This window comes from Cervus canadensis, chromosome 22 (assembly GCF_019320065.1).
Source record: "Cervus canadensis isolate Bull #8, Minnesota chromosome 22, ASM1932006v1, whole genome shotgun sequence".
In the NCBI taxonomy this organism is placed as follows: Eukaryota; Metazoa; Chordata; class Mammalia; order Artiodactyla; family Cervidae; genus Cervus; species Cervus canadensis.
This window is the reverse complement of record NC_057407.1, coordinates 48303635-48320343: the sequence shown is the minus strand read 5'-3', so window position 1 is coordinate 48320343 and position 16709 is coordinate 48303635. Positions and strand designations below refer to the sequence as shown.

At 48.1% G+C, this 16709-nt stretch overlaps 2 protein-coding genes across 2 annotated transcripts in view; one reads left to right on the top strand and one right to left on the bottom strand.

The window, feature by feature from the left end:
• Positions 1-16709, top strand: part of ITGA9 (integrin subunit alpha 9) — a 347591-nt gene that overhangs the window by 13955 nt on the left and 316927 nt on the right. The window contains exons 2-3 of the mRNA XM_043442046.1: positions 4266-4393; positions 7354-7460. Coding sequence (XP_043297981.1) covers positions 4266-4393; positions 7354-7460 — 235 coding nt within the window. The remainder of the gene's footprint in view (positions 1-4265; positions 4394-7353; positions 7461-16709) is intronic.
• On the bottom strand, positions 12756-16272 carry LOC122424988 (translation machinery-associated protein 7-like). Its single transcript, XM_043443264.1, has 2 exons — positions 16249-16272; positions 12756-12995 (listed from the first exon to the last, which is right to left on the bottom strand). Exons 1-2 carry the CDS (start codon positions 16270-16272, stop codon positions 12756-12758), a joined length of 264 nt encoding a protein of 87 aa, XP_043299199.1.

Here is a 16709-nt window from a genome sequence, read left to right as displayed (position 1 = left end):
AACACGTTCTGATTTAGTGGAAAGGGGATGGAGCCTGAGATTCTGCCTTCCCCTTATTCTCCCAGTTGTTTTCCGTGCTGCTGCTCTGAGGACCACAACTTGAAGTAACAAGCAAAGGTCTGAAGCAGCCACATGATTTTTCACGGGGAGCCTGTTGGTGGGGACGCTCGGCTCCTTAAGATGGTAACTGTACAGAAGAAAGAAGCATCTTATTGTCTTAACAAGAGTGCCAGGAAAGATTTTTGGTGGGGGACTGGGTGGGCATTTAAAATGGCCCGTATGCCTATGTAACTCAGAATGAGAGAAAAAGCGAATGTCATCTTTTCAGTGGTATGCCCTGAACTCTGTCCTCTCTCTCAGGATCAGCCTGGCTGATAGCCAGCTGAATTAACTTCAGAAGAGGCAAGCTCATTAGCTGGCCTGTGGAGCAGCCTCACTGGCCTGCAGCCTAGGTAAAGAGCAGCGCCAGGCTGTGGAGGAAGCCACGATGTTCTGTAAACACAGAGATACAGGCTTGTCCTCCCTCGAGCCCCCCTGTGAATGTCAGGCACACATGTGCACATATGCCCCCTTATCTCTTGTTTCATTTCCTGTTACACAGGATTTGGGGGGAAACTCCTCCTCCAAGCAGCTGATTAAGAGTTTGAACCAAACGGTGGTTATCGGGTGCTTCATCAGCCGTTGTTGTTGGAACCATCGAGTACCTTGGGCTTCGAAGGAAAGTATGATTCAGCAGATACTTTTTCCAACATTTTTTTCTTCTTTTCTATTTTTGGGCTGTGCCACACGGCATGTGAGATCCCGGTGTGCTGACCAGGGGTCAAACCTGTGCCCCCTGCAGTGGACGTGTGGTGACCCAACCCCTGGCTCACCAGGGAAATCCCCCTTCTCCAACTTTAGATTTTGAAATAAATTTTTGCTTATCTGTCTCAGCTCTCAGCTGGGAGAACCCACCCTGGGATTTAAGCTTTCCAGGTTGGATACCCAATAGAGGAAATAGACCACTGTTTCTTTCTTTTTTATTTTAAATGTAGGTCTGTTTTTTGGCTGTGCCATATGGAATGTGGGATCTTAGTTCCCTGACCAGGGATTGAACCTGTGACCCCTGTATTGGGAATGCTGAGTCTTAACCACTAGACCACCAGGAAAGTCCCCTGCCATTGTTTCTTGCAGCCATTTCCCTTCCTTCCTTGGTGCATGATGAATTCTCCCCCTTACTTAGTTCTTGTGATTTATTATTATTATTTTTAGCAGCATCTATTGCAGTTGGCATTTATTCATTGTGCTGATATAAATTTGGAGTTGGTGGGAATTTCTGGACCCAGCTCTGTCCCATGGGACTTTCGGAGTGAAGGAGGAATTTGATGTTTCCCAGCTCCTGCAGTCTGCCTTGTGGAAAGGTGGTGGGTGTTTCAGCATAGAGATGGCAAACTACTAATTCCTCTCCCCTGTGCAAACGCAACCAGCATCGGAGAGAGCCACCCTTGGCCCGCTCCGGTGCCTCCAAGCTCAGCCCCCAAAGCCAGGGGAGACATTGACCCCTTGATGTGGCTTTCTCCTCACTGGAGTTTCCTTCGGAGGGTCATCCTGCATTTGAGTGAGAGCAGCCATGGATCGGCCCAGCTGCCCTCGTGTGGGTGATGGAGGCAGTGTGGCGTGCTCGGGAAAGTGCTTGCTAAGATTTCCAGAGGAGGTGGGTTCCAGCCCCGCTTCTGCTTGGGATTCTGCAGCTGTGGCCCGTCCTGGAGATCCTGAGGCTGGGAGTTGCCTGATGAGCGCTGGGTGCGGGGGTGGGGGTGGGGGGCGCAGGTCCTGGGGTGTTACTGAGCAGCAGCAGGCAGCTTTTAGGAAGGCCCACTGTTGGGGGCCCGGCTCCTGTCACACCCAGTGTGGTGTGATTCGATTCTTCACAGGATCAGATATACAGACTCTCTAAGACTGAGCTGGAAAGAAAGGCTCCAGTAAGGAGACCCTCCCTGTCCCCTGGGGGTTGAAGGATTGAGCACAGGGACCCACGTGCCTCCTTATGAACCTGACAGCACGTCTCTGAGCAGATGAGGGTGGTGTCCCGTGTGGGCTCTGCCAGCCTTTGCTGAATGACCGTCTGAGGATCTCAGTCCTCCGTGGTCTGATCTGAGGATCTGCACCCCTTTGCTCAGCCGGAGTGTCAGAGGGAAGCAGCGTCATTCTGAGACCAGAGTTGGGGTGAACATTTGAGATCCCAAGATGAGGGTGGCTTTCAGAAACAAGTGAAAGGAGCCTGCTTCAGCTTTCTGCTGCCCCAGGGAGGCTGCATAAGGTCCCTCTAACCTGTGCTATTAGTCACCTTTTCCAGAGATGCGTGATGGAGAATGCATTCCGTTCCCAGGCCAGTTCCCAGGGACATGAGCTTTTTCATAACATGCCTGATACTCTTGGGAGGGGAATTGCATCTCCTTTCTGGGCTGCGTGAGATACGGGGCGACTCACAGAATCAGATATAGGCTCTCGTTCCGCTGAGCAAGTGGTTTGGCACTGTCTGCTCTTTAAGCATGAGCTTACCATTCTGTAACCATGAGTTACCATTCTGTTTAAAGTTTCATTGTACAGGTCCTTGTAGCTCAGCGCCAGCTGTGCCTGACCAAGGGTGCCTGGCATTCTCTGCTACAGCTCTTCCGTGGACTGCTTTCCAGAAACTAGGCACAAAACTCTAGGTCAGAATTGTTTTTGTAACATGTTCTGTACCCAAAAGTGTCTCTCCATCATCTTGGCACGTCTTGCTGTTCTCCTCCGGGGAGTAGGGTCCTGCTGGGGACAATGGTTCATCTCTAGGGCAGGCTTGCCTTGTGGCTCAGTGGTAAAGAACCCGCCTGCCAATGTAGGAGATGCAGGTTCAATCCCTGGGTTGGGAAGATCCCCCAGAGGAGGAAATGGCAACCCACTCCAGTATTCTTGCCTGGAAAAACCCACGGGCTAGGAGGAGCCTGGTGGGCTACAGTCTGTGGGGTTGCAAACAGCTGGACGCGACTTAGCAACTCAGCAGCAACAACATCCTCAGGGCAGCTTTTTGGTTCAAAATGAAGGATGTACAGCCATGTCTTGCCCTGTTGTAGGCAAACTCATCTAGCTCTGATGTGCCTTGGGCTAGAGGTTGTAGTTTATAATTTCACACTGTTGCTACCTCTTTCCTATCACCCTAAATGTACACATCGTGGGGGGAGGGGCAAGAGTGGAACACAGTAGAAATGGCATGTCTAAACTTCTCATTTTTTCTTTATTCATAAAATTTTTAATGAATTTTTACAATTTTAAATTATTCACAAATTTGTATAAACACCACTCAGGTTGATTTTCAAGCAACTCCCTCCAGAAACCCTCCTTCCTGGTTACACCTCCCCTTCTCCTCCTGAGAGGTCAGTGTGTTCCTGACCTCTGACATCACCCTTAAATTTCACCTGCTTTTGAATGTCAGATAAATGGACCCTGTATTTTTTGCTCAGTGTTTGTGAGATTTGTCCATGAGGGTGCAGTTGACTGTTCATTGATTTTTCATTGCTGTATAGAATTCTGTTTCTACACCACAGTTTAGTTATGTATTCTAGCATTGATGGCTCTTAGGGTTTCTTCTAGTTTGGGGCTGTTACCTATGCAATATTTTGCGTGTCTCCTGTAGATGTATGCGTGCATTTCTGCTGGGTATGTTCCTAGAAATCGGTTTGCTGGGTCCGAGGGCAGGCACCTGTGTAGCTTTCTCAGGAACTGTTGGTTTGTTTTGCGAAGTGGTTGTGATCGTTCACATTCTGACCAGGAAGGGTGAGGGTCCCAGGTGTTCCGTGTCCTTGCCAGCACTTGGCATTTTCAGTCTTTCTGGTTTTTTCAGTCTTTCTAGAGGATGTGAAGTGGTGTCTCTGATGACTGATAGAGTTGAGCATCTTTTCATATGTTTATTGGCCACTTTTCCTTTGTCAAGCATCTGTTCAAGTCTTTGGTCTATTATTCGTTGTTGATTTGGGAGAATTCTGTATACATTCTGGATAGGAACCCTTTGGCGGTATGTGTTCTCAAGAAAACTCAGATTTTCTCTAGGCACGTTAAAATCGTGACGGGTTCACAGTAGGAGACCCTTCCTTCTGCCTCCTCCCACCCCCCACAGCACTGTGGAATGCTGGGGAACGTCTCCCAGAGAGCATTCAGACAACACCCTCATGGCTGGGTGAGGATTTAGCACTGGCTGTACTTGCCTGGTACTGGATTGTGACCGAATGCCGTTTCTTCTTGATGTGCAGGGTCCTTGTGGGTGCACCAAAGGCGGATTCCAAGTACAGCGCTTCAGTGAAGTCCCCTGGGGCTGTGTTTAAGTGCCGCGTCCACACCAACCCTGACCGGAGATGCACCGAACTGGACATGGCTCGAGGTGGGTAGATTTTCACTGCCAAGATGGGGACGGGCTCTGCACCCTCATACTTGCCTCTTTTTCTCCCTGATCATCCACTTTTCCTTCTCTTACTCATTCCCTCCTTCCCTCCCTCCCTCCCTTCCTTCCTTCCTTCCATCCATCCACCCATCCATTCATCATGTGCTGAGTACTGATTACTTCCTACGCACTGGGACATACCAAACAAACATCCTGCTCTCCTGCGCCTTACCAGTTAGTAGGTAAAAGAGACATTAAAACAAATAAAGATCAGAGAAGAGGGGAGGTGAGTATTTGATCTGATCTAGATTGGAGGGTCTGGGGAAGTGACTTTGACACTGCACAGCGTTTAGCTGGGCAGGTTCTGGAGGCAGAATCTCCAATGGGAGGAAAGTTTGTGGCATTTTAAAATGCAGAGCAACAACATCACTCACTATCAGAGAAATGCAAATCAAAGCCACAATGAGGTACCATTACACGCCAGTCAGGATGGCTGCTATCCAAAAGTCTACAAGCAATAAATGCTGGAGAGGGTGTGGAGAAAAGGGAACCCTCTTACACTGTTGGTGGGAATGCAAACTAGTACAGCCACTATGGAGAACAGTGTGGAGATTTCTTAAAAAACTGGAAATAGAACTGCCATATGACCCAGCAATCCCACTTCTGGGCATACACACTAAGGAAACCAGATCTGAAAGAGACACATGCACCCCAATGTTCATCGCAGCACTGTTTATAATAGCCAGGACATGGAAGCAACCTAGATGCCCATCAGCAGATGAATGGATAAGGAAGCTGTGGTACATATACACCATGGAATATTACTCAGCCGTTAAAAAGAATTCATTTGAATCAGTCCTAATGAGATGGATGAAACTGGAGCCCATTATACAGAGTGAAGTAAGCCAGAAAGATAAAGATCATTACAGCATACTAACACATATATATGGAATTTAGAAAGATGGTAATGATAACCCTATATGCAAAACAGAAAAAGAGACACAGATGTACAGAACAGACTTTTGGACTCTGTGGGAGAAGGCGAGGGTGGGATGTTTCGAGAGAACAGCATGAACATTATCTATAGTGAAACAGATCACCAGCCCAGGTGGGATGCATGAGACAAGTGCCCGGGCCTGGTGCACTGGGAAGACCCAGAGGAATCGGGTGGAGAGGGAGGTGGGAGGGGGGATCGGGATGGGGAATACATGTAACTCCATGGCTGATTCGTGTCGATGTATGACAAAACCCACTGCAAAGTTGTGAAATGGTTGGCCTCCAACTAATAAAAATAAATGAAAAAATAAATAAATAAAAGGCAGAGCAAGCCCAGCATCCCTGGAGTGGTGAGCAGGGGACCATGGAAGCAGGGGAGGATGGCATGGTGAACTGGGGTCAGGTGTTAGGATTCTGTTTTACGTACAAGATGGGAGTTCATTAAAAGCAATGTTAGGTTTTATGATTTAAGTAGGCAAAGATATGATTGATAGGTGTTTTTAAAAGCCCTGTTGGTCTGGTGGAAAGTTCATCATCTTTGGATGTCAGATCTGCCTGGGTCGGAGCCCAGCTCTGCCTGTTACTTGTTGGGACTTACTGGATGTCTTAGAGCCTCTTTGGCCTCCGTTTCCTCACCTGTAAAATCAGAAGGATGATAGCTATCTCACAGGGATTACTGTGAGAGGACTCATGGGACAATAGAAGTGAAGACAGAACTGTGCTTGGCACAGAGGCGGTTCTCAAAGTAGCAGTTATTTTACGGTAGTCATCACTTCGCGTCCTCAATTTCACCAAAGTCCTTTCTCCTCAAGACCTTCTATTATTTTTCTTAAATGAGGAATTGTCATGCTTTTCTTTAGCAGAATAAGAGGGGTATCCATGGCATTCTGTGTGACTGGTTTGTGGGCTGTAACTGGTCCATAACAAATTAAGGAGCTTACTTGGTAATATACCTCAGCGCCTTGCTTCCTTGGTGAAAAGTCCTGCTATGAAAAAAAGTCGGACGAATTAAACAACATTCATGGTGGTGGAGTCAATTTACATCTTGTTGCAAGTCCCTCATTTATGGGCTGGTGATGTGGTAGGCGCGAGCGTGCAGCTGTTCCCCGAGACCCTTAGCGCGACTGTTAGAGGCCGCGCTCCGCCAACGGCCGGCGGGGCGGTGTTCTTCTCAGTGAGGAGTGTGGTGAGAGGCGGACGTCGGCCTTCTCCCCGGCCCTCCAGGCCCTCGGCCTCAGGCAGCAGGTGAGGCGGGGCCCCGGGGACAGGCCGAGGGCTGTGTCCTGCAGGCTCCTGAGCCGTCGTCACGGCCTCCCTGGGTTGAAGTCTGAGCAACCCGGCCCCCATTTGGGCGGCCTCAGGGCCGCTGGGTGCTGGGTGCCTGGCTCCCTCAGCAGTGATGGCCCCGCGGGGTCTGGGCACTCGACCCTGAGGGGGCCTGGGGCCGAGAGCCGCCTCCTCAGCTGGGCTGGACACTGGCAGGAGGACCCAGGCTGGGGGCTGGACCAGCGCTTGGGCATGGGCCGGGCCTGCTCGGGGACCCCTCCTCACAGGCCAGGCCTGGCCCTCGGAGGATGAGAGTTGAGTTTTGGGGCCTTGTCCTTTCTTGTCACAACAGAGAATAACATTGGTTTGGGGGAGGTTTATGGGACCTGACCTCAGGAACAAAGGATCTGACACCAAGAAGTTTGTCACAGCCCCTCCCTCACTTTTCCTAGGAAAGGCCTTTGCTGAGAGCTTTCTGGGAGTTTGGGGTTTTAAGGCACGAGCCACCTGCCTCCTTGCAGGGCCCTGCACTGAAGCTTTCTCTTCTCCACCCCGACTCATATTGTCTGGCCTCACTTTGCCCCCGGCCCAGGGATTTGCTTTCACTGACAGGAACCAACACGTGGGTTGTAGACTGCCCTTTGGAAAGTAGACAGTGGCTCCTCAGTCCAGGCCTGACTTTTCTGTCTTTCCTCCAGGGAAGAATCGGGGCGTGTCCTGTGGAAAGACCTGCCGGGAAGACCGAGATGATGAATGGATGGGGGTCAGCCTGGCCCGGCAGCCCAAGGCTGATGGCCGCGTGCTGGTAAGGCCTCCTGGGGGAGCCGCGGGGAGCGGGTGGCAGTCTGGAAATGCACGACTTTGACCCCTGAGCAAAGCTGGATGGCATGGCAATAAGGGCATGGCTTTGAGGTTGTCTCTTCTGGAAGACGGCTTGGACAAATGATTGGTCTTTTTATTTTCTTTATCTTTCAAATGTTAATAATGTCTATCCCAGGGTACTGAGATGTGGCTATTGAAAAAGGGCAAATGAAATGTATGTGGAAAGTGCTTTGTATTAATAAATTTCGATCATTACATGAGCATTTTCCAGTGGGTATCTTTTTAAGTTGAAGTATAATTTACATAAAATTATTGTTGTTTAGTAGCTGAGTCGTGTCTGACACTTTTGCAACCCCATGAACTGTAGGCCACACCCCCCCTCAAACGCTCCTCTGTCCATGGGGTTTCCCAGGCAAGAATACTGGAGTGGGTTGCCATTTCCTTCTCTAGGGAATCTTGCCGACCTAGGTATACAACCTAAGTCTCCGGCATTGGCAGGTGGATTCTTTACTACTGTGCCACCAGAGAAGCCCTTACATAAAATGTGCAGGTCTTAAGATTACAGTTTGGGTTTTGAGATTTATACACACTTGTGTGACCACCCACCCATCAAAATATAGAACATTTGTCCTCCCAAGAGTTTTCTTATGTTCCTTACTGGCCAAAAAACCAAAACATTAAATAGAAGCAATATTGTATCAAATTCAATAAAGACTTTTAAAAGTGGTCCACACGAAAAAAAAAAAAAATTCGGTCACTCTGCAAGTGCTCCGTAGTCACAGAGGTCCACTGGCTACTGCATCGGCTGGCACAGGGGAAACATGGCCACATCAGAATCTGTAACTGACCCAGAGGTCTTGTTTTGTCCACTTCTGTCCTTTACACTCTTCTCTTGAGGTATAACGCTCAGGTTCTTAACATGCCCAGTTTCACCGAAGAGCCTGGTACCTGTTTTCATGTATAGATGTACTTATGTATCTGACTTCATAGGCCTTTTCTTGGAAGCTGTATAAATGTTTTTGTCATAAAGGCATGAGATCAAGAAGGGAAAATAATATTAGCTGCCATTTCTGGAGGGCTTCCTTGGGGCCACAGGCTGTAAAGCTGGGGGTTTCACATATATTTAATCCGCAGGGAAAACCAGATTTTCCTTGAGGATCTAGGCAGAGTGTTTCTGACCCCTCTCTGAGGAGTCCGTTTTGCATTCAACTTCTCAGCGGCAAGGGCTCTTGGTCTGAATTCTGCCTGCTTCTCAGCACAAATCAGGCGTTTCCCTGTCGGGGCCCTCTAGGAAGAGAGGAAGCAGCTGGATGCCATCGCCGGCATCACAGGGCCTCCCTACTGGACACCGTGGGTCGTGCTGAGCCCCCAGCCCAGCATTTGCCTTGGTTTTCAGCCCTTTAATCACTGTCATCCACTGCCCTGGACCCGCTCCAGCATCTGCCTTCCCCCAGACATGGTGGCCTGACCCTGACTGCATGACCAGGCCCAGGAGGCTTGTCTGTCATCCCTTCGGAAGGAAGACAAGAAGCTGATTCGTCCATAAATCAGAGTGGCCTGAGGTCAATATTCAGAACAAAGGAGATGGTGGTCTGGTTCCCGAGAGCCCCGAACCTAGATCCAGAGGCTGCTCCCATGAAAACACTTCCCCTCCCTGTGGAAGGATGACCTCCATGTGGCTGAGAGCTTGTTCCTGGAGGGTTCTGCCTTATTGCAAAAGAGTACTGGGAGGGGGCTGTCTCTGTGGACACGTGAGGATCAAGGGGCCATTGAGCCAAGGAAGCTGGAAAGGACTAGCTGGAGTGTGATGCTGCTGTTCTAATTCATTGCATGCAGAGCTAATTTTCTCCTGTTTTATGCAATTACTGTAGCGTCTATTCTGGAAGCTGCTCTGGGGGAGCAGGGGGGGAAGGAGAGGCGTCCAGCAGCATCTGCTTTCCTCATGGCTTTTTCATACTGTGGTCAAAAACAACCTGAGGGCTTCCCTGCTGGTCCAGTGATTAAGAATCTGCCTTGCGATGCAAGGGACACAGGTTCAATCCTTGATCTGGGAAGATCCCACATGCATCAGCGCAACTAATCCCATGCGGCAGAACCACTGAGCCACATGCTACAGTTACTGATGCCTGTATGCCTGGAGCCCATGCTTCGCAACCGGAGAAGCCACTGCAATGAGGAGCCCATGCACCTCAACGAAGAATAGCTCCTGCTCACTGCAGCTAGAGAAGGCCTTCTAGAAGCAACGAAGACCTAGCACAGCCAAAAAATAAAATAAATCTTTAAAAGAAAAAAACCCTACAAAGCTGGGACCTCCCTGCCAGTCCAGTGGTTAAGACTTTTCCTTGCAATATAGGGGGTACAGGTTCGGTCTCTGGTTGGAGAGCTAAGATCCCACAGGCCTCAGGGTCAAAAAACCAAGACATAAAGCAAAAGCAGTGTTGTAACAAATTCAATAGAGACTTTAAAAATGATCCACATCAAAAAAGAAATCTTAAAAACTAACAGGAAATTTACCATGGTATTCATTGTTATGTGTATAGTATAGTACACTATATGTACATTCTGGTACAGCAGACTTCTAGAGCTTTTACATCTTGCAAAATAAACTCTAAACTTATTGAAGAGTAATTCAGCCTCACTCCTCCCCCCAGTCCCAGGCAGCTTTCTTTGCTTAAGAGTTCGGCTGCTGTACATACTGCATGATCCCATTTGTATGAGACATTTGTCTTTTTTGTGACCGACTTATTTCACTTGGCATAGTGTCCTCAAATTTCACTGTATTGAAGCATAGGACAAGATTTCCTCATTTTTTAAGGCTGAATAATATTCACTGTATGTATGTACCACATTTGCTTTATCCATTCATCTATTGATATTTGGGTTGTTTCCCCATTTTTTTTTTGCCATGCTGCATGGCATGTAAGATCTTATTTTCCTGACCAGGGATCGGACCTGTGCCCCCTGCTGTGGAAGTGTGGAGTCCTGTGCCATTCATTGAAACACCAGGGAAGTCCTACTTCCATGTCTTGATCATTGTGAATAATGGTGCTGTGAATATTGGTGTGCAACTCTCTCTTGGAGACCCTGTTTTCAGGTGTTTTGAATATAAACTCAGAAGTGGGATTGCTAGATCTTATTGTGATTTTATTTTGGATTTTTTGAGGAACCCCTCCACTGTTTTCCACAGTGGTTGTACCATTTTACATGCTTACCTGCAGTGCACAAGGGGAGGGTTCCAATTTCTCCATGTCTTTGCCAACACTTTATTTTTTTTGTGTGGGAACTGCCCTAAATGGGCATGAGATGGTATCTCACTGTGATTTGTATTGCCCTAATGATTAGTGACGTTGAGCATCTTCTCATGTGCTTATTGGCTATTTGTCTGTCTTCTTGGAAGAAATGTCTGTTCATGTCCTTTGCTTATTTTTTAAATTGGGTTTTTTTTTTGTTGAGTTCTTCTCATGGCTTTTTGCACATATGCCATCTTGTCAGGAAAGGCCTATCCCACGTCCAGTCTGTCCTCCCTGGTTTTGTCTCTGCCACCTCCATGAAGCCTGTTACCGTGACGGTGCTGCCTAGAACAAGCCAAGCATCTTGTGTCATCAGAAGTTCAGCGTTATGTTGTTTTATTACGTGCACGACTTGTTTTGTGCATATATGTCCTTTTTAACGGGAACCACTTGGGGATAGAGACCAAATTTTCGACCCTTTCCACTCTCAGCTCTAGGAGAAGGTCTGTCTATGGAGTGGCTTCTAAAAGTGTGTTTGAATAATGTAAAGAAAGTGAAAGTGTTAGTCGCTCAATCATGTCTGACTCTTTGCAACCATATGAACTGTAGCCTGCCAGGCTCCTCTGACCGTGGAATTCTCCACGTAGGAATACTGGAGTGAGTAGCCATTTCCTTCTCCAGGGGATCTTCCAGACCCAGGGATTAAACTCAGGTCTCCTGCATTGCAGGCAGATTCTCTACCATCTGAGCCACCAGGGAAGCCCTAATGTAGGGACTGAGTGTCAATACTAAAGCAATTAGAAACCAGATCAATTGCCATCTCTTTTTGGTGGCTGACTCTAAGTGATTGATGGATGCATGAGGCAAAGGCTGTAAAATGCCCCTCGGAAATGAGAGGTGACAGCAGGAGACAAGAAGGGGTGACCCAGTCCATATTTTGGTTTTGAAGGTTTCGTATCCATTTGCTTTTTCTTTCATGTCTTATTTCTGCCTGTCAAAACTTTCTGGGAGGCAAGTGTTTATTTTAAAATTAAGAACAGGAAGATATGTTTTATTCAATCACATTTTGCGAACTCGGTAGTTGTTTGGGGGTGTCGGCCTCACACCTATATCCCCAAGAAGCATAATACTGGATTCCAAGGTTGGGTTTGAAGTGGGAGAGGTGGGATGGCTCTTTTTGAAAGTAGCATCTGATGCTGATTTCAAAGTAAAGAACGAATAGAGATTTTGAAAGTTGCGATGGAGAATTAAAAATCTAGATGATGAATGGCATTTTCTGGTCCACAGACCCACCAGCCAGTTCTGGCAAGATCCAGGATGTTGGGCTTGCTCTGGCAGGCTGCCTTTAGCTCAGCATCTGCCAGCCTCAAATCCACCACCCTGTGGTTCCTTCCATCTCCCCAGGCAACAAGTGATAACACACATGAGCACCGCATCGGGATTAGAGGCAAGCCCCTTCCCCTGTCCTTTCACTGCACACTCCCAGTGTGCAGATGACGGTTTAAGAAATAGGGGGGAAAGTCACTTCTGGTAATAACTACCCAACAAACCCAGCATGGGCACTGAGCTGTCTCTTCGACCTGGGAGCGCAGCTCACAGTGTTCAAGTCTGACGTTTCTGTTTTCAGCAGAGTCTACAAGGCTCAGGCAACAACTAAAGACCGCATCCAGCTGACTTCTGGGGGGAAGCGGTGCTCTCCAGCTCTGTCTCTTGGCCATTGCCTTTCCAAGGATCAGGGCTGTTGCTGTCTTTCTATTCACCACTTCTCATCTTGGCCATTTTTTCAAAGCCACAGGATATACTTTGCATTTACTTCTGTTGCTTTGTTTCCTGATTTTTTTTTTAAGTAAACTTTTTGTTGAGCTATAACATCCATGCAGAAAAATGCCCCAAATCATCTGTATACATCTTTTTTATAACTTTTTTTTTTTTTAACAAAAGTTTACTCTTAAATGTACAATAGGTTCCAAGACAACACTTCATTCTAGCTATAGGTGGCAGGAGATCCAGATGTTTAAACAGGAATGCAACTAAGAGTCATCATTGCCTCAGGCATAAGGAACAACTTGCTTTTTGCCAGATTTCTTAATTCCATCTGTGGCCAGGAGGCCTTTCACCACAGCCTTTGCTTTTAGCTCCTCGAGTTTCTTCTGCTTCTGCTTCTGCTTGAATGCCTTATCTTCCTCTTCCATCTCCTTGGCTTGCTTCTTAGGCTGCTTCAGGGGCTTCTTCTTGCCACCTTCACAGCCTGACGTGGCTCCTGCCGCCCCTTCCCCAGCTGTGTATATCTTGATGAATTTTTAGGAGGTGGACATCCTTAGAATGACTTTCCCAGAACCCCAGAAGTCACCAGCCCTGGGCCTCCCAGGCCACCCCCTCCTCCTTTTGAAGGGGGGGTGGAATCCATGGTGTCAGGGCCCTGATCTCCTGTATTCCGTGTTCTCAGTGGCTGACAGCCTGTCTGCTCCTGACTGTGCTGGGTAGACCTGAGGCGTGGGAAAAGCTCTGGTCGTCTGTGCATGGTGAATGCATGTGTGGGTGAATGCATGGTGAATGGGTGGGTGGGGTGGGGGCAGAGCTATCTAGAGGGGCCCAGAACCTGACCCCTAATCCAGGAAGGACATTTCCATACCACAAAAAAGCCTTCAAAATAAATGGCTTCTTTATTTCCTTCTTATTCTTTTGGTAGCAAAAACAACCCTTGTAACTTGAAATGTGTCAGATGCTAAGATGTGGGGTGGTCCTAGACCTTTCCCCCTTTTGTTATAATTTTCTGGAATCTGAGTTGGAGTAAGTCTTGCTGTTTCCAGAGGGTGCTCTCTTTTTCCTGTTGGTAGTCCCTGTCTCCTCCCTGCCCCCCACCCTTCCTCTCTCACAGCAGAACTCATTTGGAAAGATTGATAGAGATTTTAATGCTTTGGAGACAGTCCCTAGGAATTTTTCTTAATGTTGGAGTCAGATTGACATGTGTGTATGTAGAAGGATAATCAGGGCTAAACAGCCTTTTCTTTCTGTAATTTATGTTCAGAGACACTTTTCCTTGTTTTCTTACATGCAAACTGCCTTTGACTCTTTGATCTCTGACCTCACAGAATGCCTTAATTTTAGTTTAGCTTGCTGTGAATGCAATCTTTGGCTCTTTTAGGAATTCCCCAAGATCACTCCCTAAATAGTTTATGACACTTAAAAAAAAAGGCAATAAGCTGGACATTAAATACAGAAGATCCATCCTCATAAGAGTCAGGGTGCATCATGATAAACAGCCGCCTCCCTTTACAGTCCCTCTAACCCATAAATACAGTAAAAACAGGGTAAGCCCTAGGGCTTTGCCAGATCCGTAAACTAAAAGATAAATGATTTACCAGCTAATTGAATGGTAAGCAACTCAAGTTTGGAAGCTATCAGAATTTAGTTGGAAATAAAAACTTGGTGGAATGGAGTGATTATCCACTGCATGATAGCTTTGTTTAGCTTCTCACTTGACATCATTTCAGTCTATCCGGATGTGCTAGAAGCACAGAACAGCACCTCATGGGGAGGAATGGAGGTGGTTTGCAGAATAAGGAATAACAAGAGATTATTTTTCACGTTCATTGTCGTAGGGCAAGAGGCAGGAGTGTGGGCAAGCTGATTTCCTGCCGCTCTGAGTTCCTTTGCTTTCTCATGGATAGGGAGTGGCCTTGTCAGTGGCCCTTGGGTGGTTTGCTTGGAGGGATGAAGATCAGAGAGGTTGGCAGGCAGTGATTTTTTTCATCAAGTGACTTCAGGGATACCCAGGCCCTTGAGAGCCACACTCCCTTCATCCAGTGGCCTTGGCGTCCCGTTCAACCTCAGAGAGGTCGTTTCTGGGAGTCCTAAGACCTTTGGGGAGGCTGTAAGGACAATAGCTACCTGGACCTGCCCCAAAGGGTGGGTTTTGATGGCTTCTTAGGTGGAAGTTGGGAGTTATAAGTTGGAGATGTTTTCGAGTGAGATAAGGAGGATTCTGAAATCTGGGTTTCCGTGTTGTTTGCAGCCCTTACCAGCTCTGGAACTTAAGCAAAACACTGTCTAAAACCTAGGGTTCCCATATAGAAAATGGGAATTCTAAGACATCTTCCCACCTTCCAGGGTTGCAGAAGAGGTCAGATGTGGACCATGTAAATTCTGAATGTTGCTTGCATGTGTGCTCAGTCATGGCTGACTCTTTGCTATCCCATGGACTGTAACCTGCCAGGCAACTCTGCCCATGGGACTTTCTAGGCAAGAATACTGGAGTGGGTTGTCATTTCCCACTCCAGGGGAGTGGGCTGCCATTTACTTCCCCACCCAAGGATCAAACCCGGGTCTCCTCTATCTCCTACATTGGCAGGTGGATTCTCTACCACTGTGCCACCTGGGAAAATCAAATGGTGAGTGTTACAGCCTATAGAAACCGTGTGTTTGATACAAACAAATAAGTTAAAAACCGATTACTTTAAAATGCAGTATTTTAAGAAAATGAATCTGTTGGCTAGAGTGAAGCAACCTGATTCCTGAGTGTGAATGTCCACGAGCAGTGGGGAGGGCTGGGCAGAGTAAACAACTTTGCAGCAAGCAGTCTGGCTTCTCACTGGCCTTGCAGGTGCATCTGAACGAGAGGCTGGGTGTGTCCGGGGCTGGTGGGAATGGACGTGTGTCTGTATTCCCGCTTCTGGCTCTCAGAACTGTCCCTCCTGGCGTCTCCTGGCACGTGTGACCCCAGTGCTGGGAGACTGCCCTCCAGAGATGACCAGAGGGTCGGTCTCAGCTCCTCACTCGTGCCAAGCTCTTGCCCATCTCGGGGCCCCTCCCAGCTGCTCCCTCACTTTCTCCAGGTCTCTACTCAGATGTCACCTCTTTGAGGGGGCGGGCTCTGGCCACTTCTTGGCCCGAGGGACCATCCTGGTGAGATGCAAATGCTCTCTGTCTTGCTAAGGGTTTGGTTACAGGAATGTATGTGTTTGTCAAAACTCATTCGATGGCTTTGACAAACACGCACACTTGAGATCTGTGCACGGTACACTTGAGATTTTTGCTTTTTTCTGTATGTAAATTTACTTCAAAAGACCATCAACAAACATTTACTTCTGATTAATGATATAAAACAGTCACATATCAGCAGTTTCTTATGGTTCAACCAAATTCTTTGCCCTGAACCTGAAAAGGACCTCCTGAAGGTGCTTCAGAGATCAGTGGCCTCGGTTCACTTGGGAACTTGTTAAAATGCAGATTCTCAGGCCCCTGCAGATTGGCCAAGCTAGCTCTCGGGGTGGGGTCTAGTGCTGTGTGATTTAGCGAGACTTCCAGGTGACTCTGAAGGGTCTCAAGTTTGATGGAGGCCAGTGACTGCTCCAGTGGGCAAGCAGGTGGTGCTGTGAAGGTCAGGGTCTGTTGTGGGCAGAGCAACACCCCTTGTCTCTAGCTTTTTCTCAGCGTGTCCTTTGGTCCTCAGGCCCATTAGCTCCACCTCTGCATCCTGAGGTCACCCTCTTCTCCCCTCTCCACTGCCCCCATCCTGGTCCAGGCAGCAGCATCTCTCACCTGGATGTTCACCTCCACCCTCATCTACCTACAGTCTCCACTTGGCAGCTCAGTTATCTTTCCAAGCTGTGAGTTAGACTACACCACTCACCTGTGTGAGACCCTCCATTGGCACATCCACTAAAGTCAGTCATCCTTGAGGTCTGCAAGATCTCTGGGGCCTGCCCCTGTCCTCTCTCTGACCTTAGCTTCCCCCAGAGCAGCTCCACAGGCCTCCTTTCTTTCTCTTGACCCTCCAAGCCTTTTTCTGCATTGCCCCTGATATTCCCTCTGTGCCCAGGCTGTCTGGCTCTTTCTCATCCTTTCGGCCACCCCTGGCCTCCAGGTGAAAACCGTCCTCCCTACGCCTAGATTCTTAGCCCATCACCCCGTGTCCTTTCTCCCCAGCACTTGTTATGCTCCTCATTCGTTTATATGTTTGTTGATTTCTGCCACCTCCCAGGGGCACCCCTGAGCAAGCT

Coding starts and splice junctions, on each gene's coding strand:
- LOC122424988 (XM_043443264.1), bottom strand. CDS start 16,272: ATGAGGGTGGAGGTGAACATCCAG. Junction 12,996..16,248: donor GGGTGGAGGTGAACATCCAG/GTGAGAGATGCT, acceptor AAATTCATCAAG/ATATACACAGCTGGGGAAGG.